The sequence below is a fragment of the Pezoporus occidentalis genome, unplaced genomic scaffold (genome assembly GCF_034315485.1).
Source record: "Pezoporus occidentalis ecotype Australia unplaced genomic scaffold, CSIRO_AGI_Poc_V1 ctg79, whole genome shotgun sequence".
NCBI classification, from domain to species: Eukaryota; Metazoa; Chordata; class Aves; order Psittaciformes; family Psittacidae; genus Pezoporus; species Pezoporus occidentalis.
Window position 1 is genome coordinate 867,415 of NW_026916147.1, and position 18,621 is coordinate 886,035.

At 38.0% G+C, this 18,621-nt stretch overlaps 1 protein-coding gene across 2 annotated transcripts in view; it reads left to right on the forward strand.

Moving 5' to 3' along the window:
* WDFY3 (WD repeat and FYVE domain containing 3) overlaps window positions 1-18,621 on the forward strand; it is a 171,612-nt gene that overhangs the window by 124,153 nt on the left and 28,838 nt on the right. For both annotated transcript variants that reach the window (XM_062602808.1, XM_062602807.1), the window contains 12 exons: window positions 2,376-2,611; window positions 3,731-3,865; window positions 5,737-5,916; window positions 7,855-8,088; window positions 9,959-10,054; window positions 10,932-11,096; window positions 11,668-11,897; window positions 12,793-12,902; window positions 13,776-13,958; window positions 15,791-15,948; window positions 17,030-17,107; window positions 18,106-18,333. In XM_062602808.1, the coding sequence (XP_062458792.1) occupies window positions 2,376-2,611; window positions 3,731-3,865; window positions 5,737-5,916; window positions 7,855-8,088; window positions 9,959-10,054; window positions 10,932-11,096; window positions 11,668-11,897; window positions 12,793-12,902; window positions 13,776-13,958; window positions 15,791-15,948; window positions 17,030-17,107; window positions 18,106-18,333 (2,033 nt within the window). The remainder of the gene's footprint in view (window positions 1-2,375; window positions 2,612-3,730; window positions 3,866-5,736; window positions 5,917-7,854; window positions 8,089-9,958; window positions 10,055-10,931; window positions 11,097-11,667; window positions 11,898-12,792; window positions 12,903-13,775; window positions 13,959-15,790; window positions 15,949-17,029; window positions 17,108-18,105; window positions 18,334-18,621) is intronic.

Sequence of the window (18,621 nt, forward strand, 5' to 3'; positions counted from 1 at the left end):
ACAATTCAGAGTTAGATTTCCTAGACAAAAGAGAGCAGTTTTACAAAACTGCCCTTCAGTTGATACTGCACAGATTTCACTGTAAACTCAGTATTACCTCGTCATCTGCATGAAGCCTGTGTAGCTAATCTTTTTGGTTTTTTTTTTTCTGTTACCATCATGGTAAGGTGAAGTATGTCCCCTGGTAGGCACATCTGAGCTAGATGCAAGCATAGCAACAAGAACCTTATATACACAGCTGATAAAGATTCAGTAAAATTTCCTTGTTTGTTTACTTAGAGCATCATGTGGTGTTATACCTGAGCTGCTTTGTCTAGTGAGTTCTGTGCCAGTTAAATTTACCAGGATTTTTCTTTGCTATCTTGGGAATTTCTGTGTTTATGCTGCCATCTCAGCCTTTATTTTCCTCTCCCTTTTACTGCATTCTTCTACACACATGCATGCTTGTGCTCTCTCTCTCTCTTATTAAAGACTTTGCAGGTTCATAAAGCCTCATTCGTCCAGGTTATGAGACTTTTCCATTATTGCATATTGTCTAGAGTTCAGTGTATAAGGCTTTAGTGCTACAGAACCCATTTTGAGCATCTCTGAGCTGTCTGACTATGCAGCTCCAAGTGTCTGAAATAACAGATGTCAATTCTGCGCATGTATTGCCAGGTATGGTGGTTTCCCATAGATCTCTTTCTTTAGTCAAAATAAGGTAGTGCTTTTCAGGTGAATGTCCGCTCAGACACCAATACAAAACCATTGACATTAAATGAGACTCTTTCATGAATCATAGAATCATAGAATTGTTAGGGTTGGAAAGGACCTTGAGATCATCTAGTTCCCACCCCACCCACCCCACCCCCCCCCATCATGGACAGGGACACCTCGCACTAAACCATGTCACCCAAGGCTCTGTCCAGCCTGGCCTTGAAGACTGCCAGGGATTGAACATTCACAGCTTCCTTGAATAGTCTTCAGATTAGGACAGTGATATTAATAGTACTTTCAACTTAATTATTGTTCCTAAAATGACTGTACAAGGAACCACCTCTCTGTGTTGCAGCAGTATATGATCTGATTTTGTTCTAAAGTGACCTTACTTCAGGAAGAGAGCTTTTTCTGAAATGAAAGTATGAAGTACATTTTTTTTCTGCTTTATCTCTTTGAAATCTGAGTATCTTATGCTCTCTTCATCATGTGTCTTTAATTTGAAAATCATTGATATTACAGGGGCTTGACTGTTGTTTATTCAGTATCCACTTAAAATGTCCAATAACATAAATGTTTTCTTCAGTCACAAAATCTTTCTGAATAAGGTTTTGATTTACAGTCACATTTGGTATTTGAAGAGATTTCCTATTTTTGTTACTGTAGTATCAGTTTAATTGAATCCAGATAGATTGTGACCAAACAGATATTTTTAAACATGTCTCTTCAACTGATAGCGACAGATTATTTAATTTTTATACCACGTGCTTTCTAATAAATTACAATACATTGGCTCCAAGATTTCTCATGAAAACAAATACGAGCCATTTTTGCTCAAGATTACTGCTGGATTTCCTGGAACTTTGTAGCAAAGATTTAATTAGTCTGATTCCTCGTACATGTTTTCTGTTTAAGAAGACAATTTCTGGTGGAAAGAATATCTGTGTAAGAGCCTCAGGAAAAGAGTCTCCTCTCTGGCAGTGTCAGAAGAATGCCTTACTGTTTGTGCTAGTGAGGAGACTGAATTGTCTTCCTGCTTCCTTCCTCACTTGAAAATAAGCTCTTCTGCCATCCCAGTGTGTTTTTTTAATAGGAAATATTTAGGTAGAATTAGGGTCAGAAGAGGTGAGTTTTGTACTTCGGGCACACTTAAGACAAAATAAGAGCATTTAATACTTCATACCAGCTGATTACAAGGTGCTTTTGAGACATCTCTGGAAGCAAATTAGCTGCCCGTCAACTTAAATGGACAATGGGATTGCTGCTTGCTAATATGAATCTGTAACTGAGATTAAGGTTAATCAACCAAATATCTTTGCTCTCACCCAGAAAAATATGGTTTTTTTTTTCAGAAGCTTATGTGTTTTAGAAATCTGAAATTGTGGTCACAGTCAACAAAAGGATCTGTGTGTGTATGCAGTGGCATTAAGCAGTCTGTAGGGAGCAGTGTCATCTATATGGTATTGGAAGGCAATCATTTCCTTTTATTATTGATCAAAAAGTTAGACATCTGCAGCAGAATTGTGTAATATCTTTGTGATAGTCTATATGCACACATTCATGTTTTATGGCATTAATTTCAAAGGAGGCACCCTCTCAATTTCACTACTTGAGTAAGCATGAGTTTCATGGGCATTTCCCAATTAATGTTGTTGGCTTTTTGTACTTTTTCATCTCAGGCTTCAATGTCGGCAGGAGTGCTGGTGGCAGATCGACAGTCCGGGAGATTAACCGGGATGCTTGTCACTTCCCAGGCTTTCCCATTCTGCAGTCCCTTCTCCCAAAGCACACTAATGTACCTGCACTCTATTTCCTCCTTATGGCCCTTTTCCTGCAGCAGCCTGTCACTGAACTGCCTGAAAACCTGCAGGTCAGTGCACCTGTCATCAGCAGCCAGTGTAATCGGGGTCGCCAGGTAGGGATTACCTAGTGAAATGTAAATGTAAATCTGTTTGTCATGAAAGAAAATAATGGATTAACCGGGCCCTCTCATTCTTCTCTGCAACTGACTCTCAGTCATGATATGGTGTTTAGTGCTGTGTTGTTTGGGGTGGGAGGACAAGGTACTGTGGGAGTATGTGGAAGCCAGCCTGTTACAGCATAGCTATTGCTGATGTCTTTCTAGTGTGTTTTGGGTCAAATGAGAAGCAGATCCATGGTTTAAGATGGCATGGTGTGAGCATTGAAGGGAGTGTAATTTTTTGTAACAAAGTAGCTTTTATTTCAGAAAAAGGTTGATTTTGGACTTGTTTTAATTGTATGTAAATGAGTAGGTATTATATGGTCTACAGCAAAGTCCTAGGAAGCCTTAGTATAGTGCTTTGTGGAGAAAAGCCACCTCCAGGTAGACAAGGTGCCTGTTCAGAATGGATTCAGCGCTAACATTTATTTATCAGCAGGAACTGGAAAGTAAGAATTTCAGACCACAAAGGTATTCCACCTGCCTGTTTTCTCAACGGGAATACTTGACAGCGCATTCAGTACTGTGCTACAGAAAGTTAAAGGCATGAAGCTTACTTCCTGCTTACAGCGTTGAAGTACAGCACTGATAAATTGAAATTAAAGTACTTAAAATATATAGCAATGGTGCTCTTAAAGCTAGAGGTGGACATTTTGTCCTTTTGTATTTTTTAATTATTTGGACTTCCTGGAAAATACAACTTGATTTGTTTCTTTTGTTCTTGGTTTGTTTTGTGTTTTTTTTTTTTTCTGTGGGATACCATGCAGGTTTTACTTCTAGATGTGAGTGAAATAGGCTGAGGTGGTTGTGCAGCACTAGTGCTGACAGATCTCGTTTCAAAACATGTAAATACTTGGAAGAGGTAAGAGTTGCAATTACATTAGCACATGGTTAGAAGGAAATTTCTTCAGTGACCTTCATAAGCTTTTGGGTGTAAAGTTTGGAGGATGTAAACCAGTTCATTTTTGAGATACTGCTAAATGAGCATATTGTAGGTACAATGAAAACAGTATCAAATTGCACAGGAGTAAGAGATTATTTCATGTTTTCTTTCTTCTCTTTCACCTCTTACAGTTTGATTTAGACTCTATTTGGACATTCATATTTGGAGTTCCTGCCTCCTGTGGCACCGTTACTTCTTCAGTACACAGTGTTTGCACAGAAGCTGCCTTCTTATTACTGGGAATGCTAAGGAGCATGCTGAATTCTGTAAGCATAAATAAATTTGTTCGTATTTGAATATACAGAGTTGTTCAAGTTTGCCATGTACTCAAAAGCCAAGTTAGAGTAATTGAGGTTTTGTTAGTGTAATGACAAACGCAGCTGTAAGGTAGGCTCATAGTACTTGGGTGAAAACCATCATTGTCTGTGGGTTATTCTATCTTACTTTATTTTTCAGTATCTGTTGAAATATTAGTGGACATAAAATTAACACTGCTTTTTTCACAATAAGGCTGGGCTTTGTGTTTTCCTGCAATTAAAATAAGAAAGCAGAAGGATAAAATGCCCTTGGCAGAGGTCATTGAATTTCTTTCCTGATTAGCATTGTGGGGGAATGTTTGAGACTCTGTATCCCATGTGCTCAAAGCTATCTGAGTTGCAGATTTCGTGCATGAACTTTGCACATGCAGAGAAGTCCCATGACTATTAATAGCCATATGCTGAAGTAAATGAATTTACTGCCAGAAAAATGTGTCATCTTTGAATCTAATGTCAAAAGTAGCAAAAGTTGGTTTCTCAGTTGGAAAATTCTGTATTTGCTTAGAACCAGTCTGTTATCTGGTGAAAATTATCTCCTGAAATTTTGAAAAGCATCACCTGTTGCCTGTTTGGTCATCATGTGTTTGCAGTATGCTCTAAGAAGTATTGCTTCTATGTCACTTCCATGTTAACACTTCTAGAAGTGTCTTCTGGACATGTGTACTAACAGTAGACATATTCGTGGCCTGCTGCAGTACACACTGCTGTTGTCACTTGGTCTATCTCTTGATGGTGTCATGTTTTTGATCCTCACAAATGGTTCAGACAGTTGTGACGTGCTTAGACACGTGCTGTCTTTTGCCTTGAAGTCTTGTCCTGTGTCATCAGGTTTATGTTCATATGCGCCATCGTATTTTGGATTGACACGAGTCAGGTCATGTTTGACAACATGTTTTGAATCTTTACATGTTAGGACACAGACTTTGTCTTATGGTCAGTGATGTGTTGTAAATGTGGTCAGGCTCGTGTTTGTGATGTGCTCAAACATGCTCAGGCATAGGTTACTGTCATGTGTTATTGCTGTGGGTTTATCACACGTTCAGACATGTATCTGGTTACATTTCTTCATGTGATTGCAACTTGTTCTAGCCTGTTTTATCATGAAATGTCCTGTTGTGATGTTTGGCATGTTCAGCTATGTTTCTCATGCACTTACGATATGGTGACATGCTGACATGTCTTCAGTCACGTGTTTGTAATTGCTTGGACACATGTTACCACATTTTATTGTCACCTTGTGTAGGTGCATGGTTTGGACATGTGATTTCTGTGGTTTTTAGAAGTTGTTGGCTTGTTCAATTGGCACACATTATGGAGGCAAGATTAGTCATGTGTTTGGTCGCATGTTTGGTCAAGTGTTCATTGTATGGTGACATGCTCAGACAAGTGTTCTGTGACATTGGGTCAGATTCATCATATGTTGGTGATGTGCTCAGACATGTTTTCTGTCACTTGTTTGATCAGGTCACGTGTTCAGGCACTTCAGTCGTGTTCTGGACAATGTTTGGTCACTTGTTCTAAGAAGTACTCGCAACATACATTTGACATGTTCTGGATGTGTTTTTCACACTTGGTAGTGTTTTTGGCCACGTGTTCAGTTACTTACTTCTGATCCGCTTGAAGAAGTGTTTGTCCATGTGATTGATCACATTTGGCCCCATCTTTGATCACGTAATGATCACGTGTTTCACTGCATGTTTGACAAATGTTTTTGATAGCATATTTGACCCTACAGCTCCTCTTCCTGCAGCTCCTTACTAAAATGAGCATTCTTCAATTAGTGCCATCTGTACTAATATGCTGTTTGTTTTTAAACCCAGCCTTGGCAGTCCGAGGAAGAAGGCTCTTGGCTTCGAGAATATCCAGTCACCTTGATGCAATTCTTCCGATACTTGTATCACAACGTGCCGGACCTCATTTCCTTGTGGATGAGTCCAGAGTTCCTGTGTGCACTGGCAGCAACAGTGTTTCCTTTCAACATCCGACCTTACTCTGAGATGGTAGGAAATCCAACTAGTTAGTTAGTTTTTATTTTTACCCTGAATGTTACTTTTGATGATTTATCAATTAACAGTCATACAAAGGTAAAGCTCTACTTAGGCTGCAGAAACAGATCATTGTAAAGGCTGGGCTGGATGATTTGTACTTGTGTTTTGGAACTGAGAGAAGCGTATGTTCAACTGAAAGGCAGTTGCTGTGCAGCAACATCTGAAACTGGATGTTAAGATGAATGTACATACTTCATTTGTTTTCTAATGGAACATTATCTCAGATTTATAAAAGCAAGAGAGACTGAGTCAGCCTGTGTTTTTTCTCCAGCTCTGGAGAGTGTGATAAAATCTAAAACTTCTTTTTCCTCCCACTTCCCATTTCTTCTTTTGTGGCTTAACCACAAAAAGAGTGATCTTATATTACCTGGAACTACTGAATTTGAGCCAGGAGAGGGTGTGAATTCAACCTTACTTGCATCGCTGCCTGAAGTATTCTTTGAGCTTAGTGTCACTTACAAAAGATACTATTTCTAGGATATGAATGGAAACAAATAGTTATTGTTAGCCAACATCTGAAAGTAGTTTTATTAAGAACATGAAAGGATAGTTAGGCTACAGGTTGGCAAATGCTAGAACTATGGAGGATATACATCAGAAATACTTACTGGTGGCATGTTATCTTTTTGTTGTCATTAAAAGCGGGAGATCAGTTTTTATAGGTTCATGCTGACGAGTCTCAGTTTATTTTGCTTTTAAGTTAAACTTTCACTTGAAGCAGATTCTGGGAGCTCACTCAAAAAAAGAAAGAAAAAAGTGCCACTTATAAACTGATAAAGCTGGTTTAGAATTCACCTGTGTAGAGTTCTTAGAGGAGCCTTGTGCCTCAGAGCAAATTTTACTTTAGCCACTAGGTCCCTTGAAACTTTGTGTAGCTGCCTGACAGCTGGAACTCTTTACTGTTTGAGGAGTTTCTTGACTCCAAATTGGTTTACTCCTCCAGAATTTCCCTCTGCCCAAATGTGTAGAACTAATCAATCCCTTGTGAAATAGATGAGCAACAGCCAGGTTTCTTCAACAAAATACTATGACCCAGATTCAGCAGAGAAGATTCTGAACTGATCTTTTAGCATTTCTGAGATTGCCACTAAAACCAGATAGAGTACATGTTTGGGCTTCTCTTAATTTCCTGGGAAATCTCTCCTTCCAAAGCAGACCAAATGTTAAAACATTACTTCGTATGTAAGCTATTGATGCAGTAATTTTGTTGGGGGAAATCCTATTGTCTCTTCTTGCAGCCAGAGGAAGGCATTACATATAAACAGTCAGACTTCTAGATTTGACAGCTTTCAAGCTTTAGAGACCTTCCCGTTTTTATTTTCTTCTTTTTTTTTAATTATTATTTGTCGTCTTTTTTTTTTTTTTTTTTTTTTTTTTTTTTTGAGAAAGAGAGATTTTGGGAAACTGGCTGACCCAGAACTGCACTCTGAAGGTATCTTATTGAAAAAAAAACAATAAGGCTTAGTTCCTTCTTTGCTTTCTGTCATGTCAGCTTGATAGCCTTTTTAGTTGGCTTATGTCTTTAAGTGCTTTAATTAGAAACTTAAAAAGAAAGTCCTTGTTGCAATTAGAAAATATATTTTTGCAAAGTACCTAGAAATTGCCTGAGTGCTACTTGGTAAGTGAACGTGAAATTTGACCTCTAGTTCACACAACTCATGCCAGTCTTCATTGATTATTGTTTGCCATGGGAATCTGAAACTAGAATTAGGATGTTTCTTCTGTTGTGTATTAGGGAACTGATCCTGAACATGATTATCTTTTACAAAGGCTTCTTAAGAAGCTAATTGTGAAGCAAACAGCCTTGGAAAGACAAGTGAAGAACAGAGTAGCAAAAAGAGTGCTGTTAATTTGCTGATCTGTAGAGTTTTAACATGCCATGTTTCATAGGTCACTGATCTTGATGATGAAGTTGGGTCCCCAGCTGAAGAATTTAAAGCCTTTGCAGCTGATTCTGGCATGAACAGGAGCCAGTCAGAATATTGCAATGTTGGCACCAAGACATACCTAACCAACCATCCTGCCAAGAAGTTTGTGTTTGACTTCATGCGTGTGATGATAATTGATAACTTATGTCTCACACCAGCCAGCAAACAGACTCCACTGGTAGATCTTCTGCTAGAGGTATAGTTTCTTTGGGGTTTGTGTTTTGTTTTTTATTGTGGCACTTTATTCCCTGAAATACTCTACTTACCTTTTAAAGTTAGAGGAGTGATGACCTGGGATTCAGTGGTATCCTGTAAATTGTCATGAAATAAGAGTTAAAAAGAAAAGGAACACTTTTGTCTCATAAGTAGTAGTTTGTTCGCCTTTAACAGCTTGGAGAACATAAGAAAGCTAATGCAGAGGGTTTATCTCAGCTTTCCTTTGAGAATGTTTTCTGGACTTCTCCCTGCTCCCTCCAGCATTTGTATCAGTTGGTGACCATCTCAGGTGCTTGAGCTGACAGTCTGCCTGATGACTACCTGGCTTTTTTTTTGCTGTGCCCTGTTCTCCCCTCCACACTGCAGTCCTACTACCACTTTTTTTTGTGGATGGCTTAATTTTCATTTGGCCAGTCTGTTGCTGAGCACATCATGTCAACGATTTATTTCTATTTAGAGCAGCCATAGTCTTATTTTGGCATCTTAGCCGTTATTTCCTTTTGTCTAGAAACACAAGTAGCAGATCACAACACTAGATATTCAACAGCGCAGCTTGAGATGTTGTAGCTTTCTTCAAGTTTTATTTTTGTGGAGTGCAATTCATTTGTTAAAACATCTTTCAGACCATGACAGCTATATTGACTTTGTAGGAAATACAAAATCGCTGTGAATCCCTGCAGAAATATTAAGGTTTCTTTTTTATGCATATTAGAGAAGAAGAAGTGACAGGACATATGGCACCATATGCTATAAAAACAAAACCAGTATAACTGTTATCTTCCTGTAAATTACTTTCTAGAGTTTGTGACACCTGCAGAAAGCATCCTTCTGTCAATGGTGAGACAGGGAATGAGGAGTTCAGTTTCTGTTTAACTGCCCACCCCTTCTTCAGACAAAGTATTTTGAAATGTTCTGTTCGCATCGGTTCATATTCTCCCTAGACTTATCGATTTGTTACATCATCTGTATGTTGTTAAGTGTCCCTGACTCTTTTTGATAGCTGCAGGAATTTTGGACCATGCTTGTATATTTCCTAACAAATTTCCTGGGTCAGTTGGGCATCTGCTGTCACAAACCAAAAAATGAATTGTCAAAAGATGCAGTTACCTGAAAACATTAGGAAGCATATTTGAGGCTATATTGTTGCAATTGTTTTATTGCTGTTTTAATCTGTTATCACTCATCACTAGCCTCTTAGCAAAACCAGAGAATTGGATATGTACACACTACTAAACCATTAGAGGGTAAAACCAAGTAGGATGACTTAATGTTATATTGCTTTTTAGGATTGTTTAAGTGGATCATTCAGTTACATACGATTATGTATGCATTGAAAAACACAAGGTGATAAAGTGGTTTTCCCCTTTAAGTGCAAAGGTAATTAGAAAGTTTTAGCTCATCCATCCTTTAAATGACTGTACAGAGACCATTGTAATAATATGCAGAACCCCACATAGAAGTGATTATCAACTTACATGTTTGATCTGTTCCATTTCCTCTTTTTTTTACTGAGGAGGTCACAGTTCAACCATATGTTTACTTAGAAGTTCATGCATCTTTCTGAAATGTGTTCTTTTCCAGTTCCTGTGGTGGCAGAAGATACATTTACTGGATTTAAATAGGATTAATGCCCACTCTGTAGGAACACATACAACTGATGTGTACTTGATGTGTATTCTTAAATTTTTGAATAAAGCCAAGACTTTTTACTCGAGGCAGAATGTTAAGAGAAAAAAAACATAGTTCACAAAACCTAAGAAAGGAGAAACTCACCTAGACTGTCCTCCCCTTCCCTGTTTTTGTTCACTTAGAGATGTTTGTTATCTAAATATTATATTTCTTTTTATTAGGCTTCCCCTGAAAGATCAACACGAACACAGCAGAAGGAGTTTCAGACGTATGTTTTGGATGGAGTGATGGACCATTTACTTGCAGCTGATGTTTTACTAGGTAATATAACAATGTTTAATTATTGATCTATTAATCTAGGCAATAGGCTTTGATTATTTAACTTTTTCTTTATTAGTGCCCTGTTTTGGTACAACTTGATGGCCTTTATTTTTTTTACCCTGCCCTTTCCTTTCCTTTGATGTGTAAATGATGTTTCTCCACTTGCATATTCCCTTATTATATTGATTGTGCCAAAGCCATGACAGAGGTTATTCAGAAAAACTATATGATGTGAATTTTTGGATATATGAGCCAGGCAATTTACAGTCATGTAAAAAAAAAATTGAAACTGGATCTTGCATCTTCCCTTGTCCTTCTTGCCTTGGTAGAGGATTTGGAGTCTCAATTTATCATGGTGGGACTTTAATATTTTAAAAATTAGCTTTGTTTCTCTTTCCCCTGCTGTAGTTTTACTAATCCCCATTCTGGGATTAGTGCTCCATTGATCCAGTTAATAAATAGGAAGAGAATTAGAAGATTGTAACTTGGATGTCAACAGGGTAGGCTGTCCCACCATCTAAACCCACAAGGATTTAGGTGATTCTGTAGTGGCCTGTACGAATATCACTGCTCAGGTGCCCAGTTGGATTTCATGGTGGCCTGCTGGACTTCCCAGGAGTTCTCAGTCTGCTGTATTTCCATTCTAAATGTCATGGCACAGCATGCATCCCCCCCTCCCTTTTTTTTTGGTCTTTGTCACTGTTGATTTAAAATGTTCACTTACCATCAAAGATCATTGTAGGGATGTTTTAGCTTTGACTGAGTCTTTCTCTGTTTTACAGAAGTCTAGGAAGTACAAACTAGTGTGAATGTGTTTATGCAGGTGTGGTTTTTTTTTGATAAATGAATAAAACTTTGGGGTTTTTTTGCTACCTAGGTGAAGATGCATCTCTGCCTATAACAAGTGGAGGAAGCTACCAAGTGCTGGTGAACAATGTCTTTTATTTTACACAGCGTGTGGTAGATAAGCTTTGGCAGGGCATGTTCAACAAAGAATCCAAACTCCTTGTGGACTTCATAATCCAGCTCATTGCACAGGTAACAGTGGTGTTCCATAAGCCTGCTTGCAAAAACATTTTCACAGGTTATGTTAAAATCCATGGAGTGATGTCACTAAGTAACCTGCTAATGGCAAATGTCAGGTCAGCGGAGAAGTATGTTTTTCTTCCCCAGGTTTTTTCTCTCTCTGCTGAGCTTGCCTAGGGCATCTTGTCAGTATGTAGTGCTTTATTATGGAACATTGAGTAAAAGCTGCTTTCAGATTGCATTGAGGTTTTTTTAGACATCCCCGAAAATAAAAAATAAAATTTACCTCACATGAATTTGGGAAGCTTCCTAAAATCAACATTTTTGGAAAGCTTTCTCCTGGACTTTTGTTCGAGATTGTTAGAAGACTTTTAGTGAAATCAGCAGCATCTTTGTAGATGTTAAAGTTACAAGTGTATTGGCATGTATTAATGCCATTTCAATCCTTGAAATTTATGGAATTGACTCTTTTAGTAAAATACTAATTTAAAAAATGAGCATGGGTCAATTCAGGGGAAGATTGTGTGCCAATAAATTGATTTTCTGCTACTATCTGATCATGGCTTTCTTTACTTCACATTAGTCGAAAAGAAGATCTCAGGGACTATCGCTGGATGCTATATATCACTGCCTGAACAGGACCATCTTGTATCAGTTCTCAAGGGCACACAAAACTGTTCCTCAGCAAGTGGCTCTCCTTGATTCCCTAAGGGTCCTTACTGTGAACAGAAACTTAATTCTGGGACCTGGAAATCATGATCAAGAGTTCATCAGCTGCCTAGCTCACTGCTTGATTAATCTGCACGTGGGAAGGTAAGTATTTCAGACAGAAGTTCATTCCAGAGCCAGGGCTGTGAAGTATTAAGATGACCTGTTCTCTCTCAGCAATGACACTTACCTTGCAAATAAGTCAGCAAATTCTGGGTAATTATTAACAACTTTTCAGCCAGTGAAATGTAAGCAAGCTTAAGTGATTCATTTTGAAACACAATTAAGTTTGAGGAGCACAGATATAGAGAACATTTTTACCTCCTTTTACAGAGGTATTTAAAAATACTGACACAAGTACTTACCTATCCATTTGTTGTTATGCTTTGATAATCTGAAATGTTTTCAAGGTAGAAAGAAACACTGGTGCTAAGTAATTAATAGTCAAAGGGATCTGTCACTAGACTTACGGTCTATTGAATCATTTAATACTAATTCCATATTTAGTACTCTGATGTATGGCATTGAAAAAGTCCAGTCAGGCATTGAATCAAATGCCCATGACAAATGCTGTAGACACCAACTTTTCTGCATTGCTGCAAATGCCTGCCTAGCATTTTTTTTTTTATCTTCCAAAAAGATGTACAACTTGTGTTTTGTCCAGAGACACCAGGGAAGCATCATCATCAGAAACTCTAATGCTATTTGTGGCCTCATCTGGTTCTTCAATATTGTCATCTTCTTCTAGCACCATCAGTGTCTGTGGCATTGTCGTATTTCCTAAACCTTCAGTTCAGCTTGTTACTGCAGATTATGAGAACTCAAGTCCTGCACAGAAGTGAAGATATGTTGCTGCAGGAACACGTGTTAATCTTTGTGATACTGTCACAGGGAATCAAATGCTTTAGCTTTGTTTTGGGTTTGGTTTTTTTTTGAGGGGGGAGGGGATTTGTTTCTCTTTTTTTCTCTTGGTTGTTGTTAATTCGTTGTGCGTTTGTAGCAATGTCGATGGGTTTGGATTGGAAGCAGAAGCAAGGATGACAACTTGGCACATTATGATCCCCTCTGATATAGAACCAGATGGAGTCTACAATCAAGATGTCAGTGAAGGTAATACGAGAATGACAAAGCCACAGATGTCTTCTATTGCCACTTCCGTATTGTCATTGCTAGTCTTTCACCCCATTTACTCTAAGGGCTGGGGTAAGATGATTGTGGCCTTGGGTTGATGGTCTATAAAATATATTAAAAATAGATTAAAAAACCATTTAGAAATACCAAGACAGACATATCCAGGATAAGTTACTGTTTTGTTAAAATAGCAAGAGCTCAGTATTTTCCAGACATGCACCAGAATTTGAGATATTGCTTTATATGCACTGAGTTGGATCCACTAGAAATGGGTTGTTTTAATTGTGCACCATTATTTTGTATCAGCTGGATCTTACATGAACATAGGTAAGAGATAACTGGTAAAATTATTATTCAGTGGCATCCTGAGGGTCTTTCACTCAAAAGAAATATATGAGCTAGCTGTGGAAGAAAGGATGGAGTGATTTTCAATTTTAACTTTTTTTCCTTACATGTTTGATTGATTGATGGCTTATTTATTATTTATGCATGTGTGTACTTACGCACACAGTCATAGGTAAGAGTATTAAGTGTAATGTATGAATGGAATTGTATATGTGTTTATAGACCTATACTTCTATGAGATTTTGAATCTCATTTTGTTAATAACTAACAACTAATCAGAGCCACTGTTTCAAATTAACAGAGAAAAAGTTATCAAAATTAACTGTTAGATACTTTCTGATAGCACATAAATGGCAGAAAAAGTCTGATCAAAGGCATTTTACGAGTCATGCAAGAAGGGAAGAAACTAGAGTATAATTGCAGAAATTATTTAGTTCATTACTGTAAAAATGCCAGGTCTATAAACACCATAGAGAGCTTGCTGTTTGTGATCTTGTACCTATACAGGGCGTCAGCTTCTTTTAAAAGCTATAAACAGGGTGTGGACAGAGCTGATCCACAGTAAAAAACAGGTTTTAGAAGAAGCTTTCAAAGTGACACTACCAGTCAATGATCGTGGCCAAGTGGATATAACTGTTGCAAGACCTTTTATTGAGGAAGCAAGTTTAAAGTGTTGGCAGAATCATTTGGGTAAGTGTAACTGAGGACTTATCTATACTGAATGGTCGATTTCCCTGAAGTGAGTGTTATGCAATGGATGCTTTAATATGGGTTTAGCTTTTGTGTAGCAGTAGGTACCCTAAACTGTCATTGTTTAACATCTCTCAGTCAGAAACTTTACTGTGCATAGGATATACTTACAACCCACTGCACACAGGGCCTTTGTTCAACACTGTTGGTGGTCTCAACAATGTCTTGTATTTGTGAGGCAGCACGTGCCAGATAGCGTATTATGGATTAGTGATTTAGCTCCCTCTGATGAACACTTGGATTGGAGTGATCTGTGTTACCATTCTCAGATCTCACTGGATGTGCCAAGCAAGGATGGGGACCCCTCTTGATCACGTCTGGGTGCAGCCTGCAAGCTCTCTGTCTAGTGATAAGGCTGGAAATGTGGGGCAGAGCATTTCTTCTCTAGCAGAAGTGATACTTCTCCACACAGGAAGCAGCTTTGCGGGAAAAGGACCAGGGAGTCCTGGTGGACAACAAGTTAAGAACAAGTTAGCTCTGCCCATGTAATAAAGAAGGCCAGCTGTTGCTGGACTGAATTAGTGAGAGTTTAGACAGAAGGTAATAAAATTCTATATTAGTGAGAGTTTAGACAGAAGGTAATAAAATTCTATAGAAATGACTCCTTTGATGATTACATGGCTCTAAAGTAACTGGATGTACAGAAAGCATTTTTGCAAACTTGTAATACTTGGGGATTTTTGTGATCTCTCTATTCCTGGATATGCTTTAACCCTGACTGATGTTTGCTCAAATTTCCAGTATCTCCCTGATAGTCAATATGTCTGCAGAAATGTTTAGAGTAGAGTGAAAGATCTTTGGAGAAATTATTGCTATAAGAAAGTAGTAGTGATTTTAAAAGAAGAGAAAGTAAGCTCAGAAGTGAAGTGTATTAATAAACAAATAATGAGGAACTTGAGCATGTACTTTCTAAATCAAAGGTATCTGATACACAGTACAATATATTAGCTGAATATTGGGAGAATGTTAAACTGTTGAGAGAGCTGAACTAAACTGTGATTCCTTTTTTACTACAATTTTAAAGGAAGCACACCAGTCTTGTGGAGTTGACTATCAGCTGGGATGGCTGTATGTGCACAAAAAGGTGCAGTAGGCCCACTTAGCGTCTCTGCTCAGTACAGCATATTTTGCCACCAGATTGGTTAGTGGGGTCATGTTGTAGCACCTTTTTGAGTAGGGATATGATGCTCAGCTGCATTTTTTTTTTCACCAGTGTCTACTGTTTATAACATAAATGATATAAATTGTTATCTTTATAACTGTCTTGAGAAAAAATACTGCTCCAGATGCTGTCTCCATACTTTGTAATGCCCACTTGCTCTTTAAGGGATGTAAAACAGCAAAATTAAAATTGGTGGGGGTACAGGGGAGGTGAGGTGATGATTTTTTTTTAATGCATAGTTAATTTTCACTTCTTCAGATGAGGACAGCGTTCGTAGGTCATGGACCCTGATTTCAGTAATCAATAAGCATGTTTGTCATGCTTCAAGTCAAAATGCAAGCAATTCCTAGATTTCACCTGGGGATCTTTCCTCATACAAGTCATGAATGTCTGACATAAATGTGAGTGCTGCTGGGCACTCTAAAAGCAAAAAACCCACAAACAAACAAAACACATGCTCACAGTCCCCAAAACCACCCTAATCCCCAAACACCCACCTTTTTAAAGCAGCAGAAAAGGTTATTCTATTAAAAAAAATAACTATAATGGGGGGTAGGATAAAAGAAACCCACCTAAAAACACTCAAACACTTTCTTTTTGTTTTTTTCAGCTCATGAGAAGAAATGCATCAGTAGGGGGGAGGCTCTGGTTCCAACCACACAGTCCAAACTTTCACGAGTTAGCAGTGGGTTTGGACTCTCTAAACTAACTGGTTCTAGGAGAAACCGCAAGGAGAGTGGACTGAGTAAACACAACCTCTCTACCCAGGTACTTTCTATCAATTAATAACATGCAGTCTAAAATCCAGCAATGTATGTTCAGGGTATGTGATGAATATAAGGAATCCTGCAGAGTGTGAAGTGACATCTAGTGCTTGGTTTTCATTCCCCTTTTTGAATATCCAGACTGGACATCTTATGTGTGTCCTAATCTAGTAGGTGCATCTATCTATCTGTAACATTAAGACCAGAGTTAAAACTGTATTAATTTTGCTAATCTGGGTCTTAAATCCAATTTGCACTACTATTCTGGAATGGAATCTGTAAGACTGATGCTTGTCCTTCTTTCCATCGTGCCCCCAAGATAGCTTAGGAAAATCCCTTTATGAGCGTGTTTGTATCATGACTGAAGAAGTGCTGCTTTGCACTGTTTTTATTGTACTGCAAAACAGTATGTGACAGTAGCATTGGACATTCACTTAATAAACCTGCTTGCTTAAAAAAAACCACCAAAATGTAAGAAAAAATATTAGACCAGACTAGCACAGCAGTGGTGCTATCAGCAGGACAGTACCTAATGGGGCATTGCAGGAGTTAGTATAACATATTTGAGGCACTGAAATCAAATGAAAGAGAGGATTTGAAAGTGCCTTGGCAGGGGAGTTGGACTACATGATCTCCAAAGGTCCCTTCCAGCCCTAATGATTCTGTGATCCTGTGAAAAGGAAGAAGCTCACACACTGAGCTGACAGGCACCATTGCTGGCTGTATCAGTAGAGGAAGCAATAAGTGAAGTATATGTGGTAGAGTGAGGAGTGGTGTCTGTCATGAGGATTTTCAACAAACTAGGCAGCATGTACAAAGTATTACTTTAAAGGAAATAGGCAAAAGTAGTAATATTTGTCAGTGGCAATCTTCAGCTGTTCGGGAATGTTCTGAACTATTAGTTACGTAGTTTGGAATATTTTCCAAATACTTGCCAGGAAACACCAAACAAAACAAAACCTTAAATATTGTTGCATGCAGTAGTTTGAAATTCATCGTCCTTCTTGAGCAAGTTCATAGGCTTTTCATTTAAACAAAATCTTTTATAAAGCATCTTTCTGTCTGTCCTCTTATCTTTGTATTAGGAAATTTCCCAGTGGATGTTTACTCACATCGCAGTGGTTCGGGACCTGGTTGATATGCAGTATAAGGAATATCAGGAGGTATGGTTCAGAGGATTCATTACCTGACACTGATACTTTCACCTGTTAGGTTAGACTGATGCCATTTCTCATAAAATATTAGGTTGTCATTGGTAAAATTCTTGAATGTTTAGATGCAGTTGTTATTTTTAAGGTTTTTTAAATGCAATCCCATAAGTGAGGAAACTCATTCTGATCTGGTGGTAGATGAAAGCTCTTCTATCAATATTACATGTTAAATCTTAACTTTTTTCAAGAAGCTTAATTAGTCTTTCCTTAAGAGTTTAAAGAAAAAAAAAAGATTGAATATATGCTAGAATATGCTGTCTTTCTAAAACATTGTACAAAAATATATGAAAAGATGTGGAGAAATATTGTGTACAAACACTACTGTTATAGTAACACGAAGAAAATTTTATGGTACTTTTCCCAAATCATGCAGTGATGGGAGGTGGCTGCTCTGTGCCTTCCAGAATGAAATCATTGCACCCTGTGGTTTCTTTCAAATATCCCCAAAGACCTTTGGTTCAAACTAGTTGCTGAGCTGTGTGCTATAAATCTTAAGAAATCCACTTCTGAGAGAGATAAGACATTGAAAGCAGTTAGTTAAAAAAAAATCACCAGGCATCGCTTCATTTAATTTCTCTCTCCCCAGGGTAAGTACAGTCAGGGAAGACCTCCAAAACAATTTTTGTTTCCATTCTTAAAATCCTTTTTCAAAATCAGTGGCTTAGTGTTACATTTCTTTCATATTTGTTTTTTTAGAAATGCATTCAATTGACGATATAAACAAAAAGCAGAGCTTTTATGTACTTTTTTTTTCTTCATTTTTTGTTGAGAAGATTAAATTGGGAACCCTGCTTTTACGTTAACTGGCACCAGAAGTGTCATTAAGGCTTACTAAAAAATGCTAGTAGAATTATTATTACATGGTTTTCTGTGGAAAATGTCTCTGCTTATATCAGAGACAGGCTTAAAAGTATGATTCCTGATGCATCCACAAATGTCTTTGTATTCAGCGTCAGCAGAATGCATTAAAATACGTGACAGAAGAGTGGTCTCAAATTGAATATGAGTTACTACGAGAGAGAGGTTTGTGGGGTCCCCCCATTGGCTCCCATCTTGACAAGTGGATGTTGGAGATGACTGAGGGTCCCTGCAGAATGAGGAAAAAGATGGTGCGAAATGACATGTTTTACGTTCAGTATCCCTACATGCCTGAGGCTGAGCAAGAAACAAACGTACTGGTAAGTAGACAAGATTTTGTGATAGGTAATTTTATACCCTTTTGTAAAATCTGTATGTTTTTTTTAACAAGTTTTTGTTAAGAAAGATATTTTACTCTGGTGTTACCTGTTATGTCCTAAATGGTTGATGATGTCCAGTTGTTCCTAGTAGTATATTTAGGGAGGGAACTAAATCACTCGGCTCAAAACTGAGTGAACTCAAAGACTAGCAATTGCAACATAAGATGGGGTGTGCTTGCATCAACTAAGTGGTCATGCCAGTGCACAGCAGAAGCATCTTTACAAGCC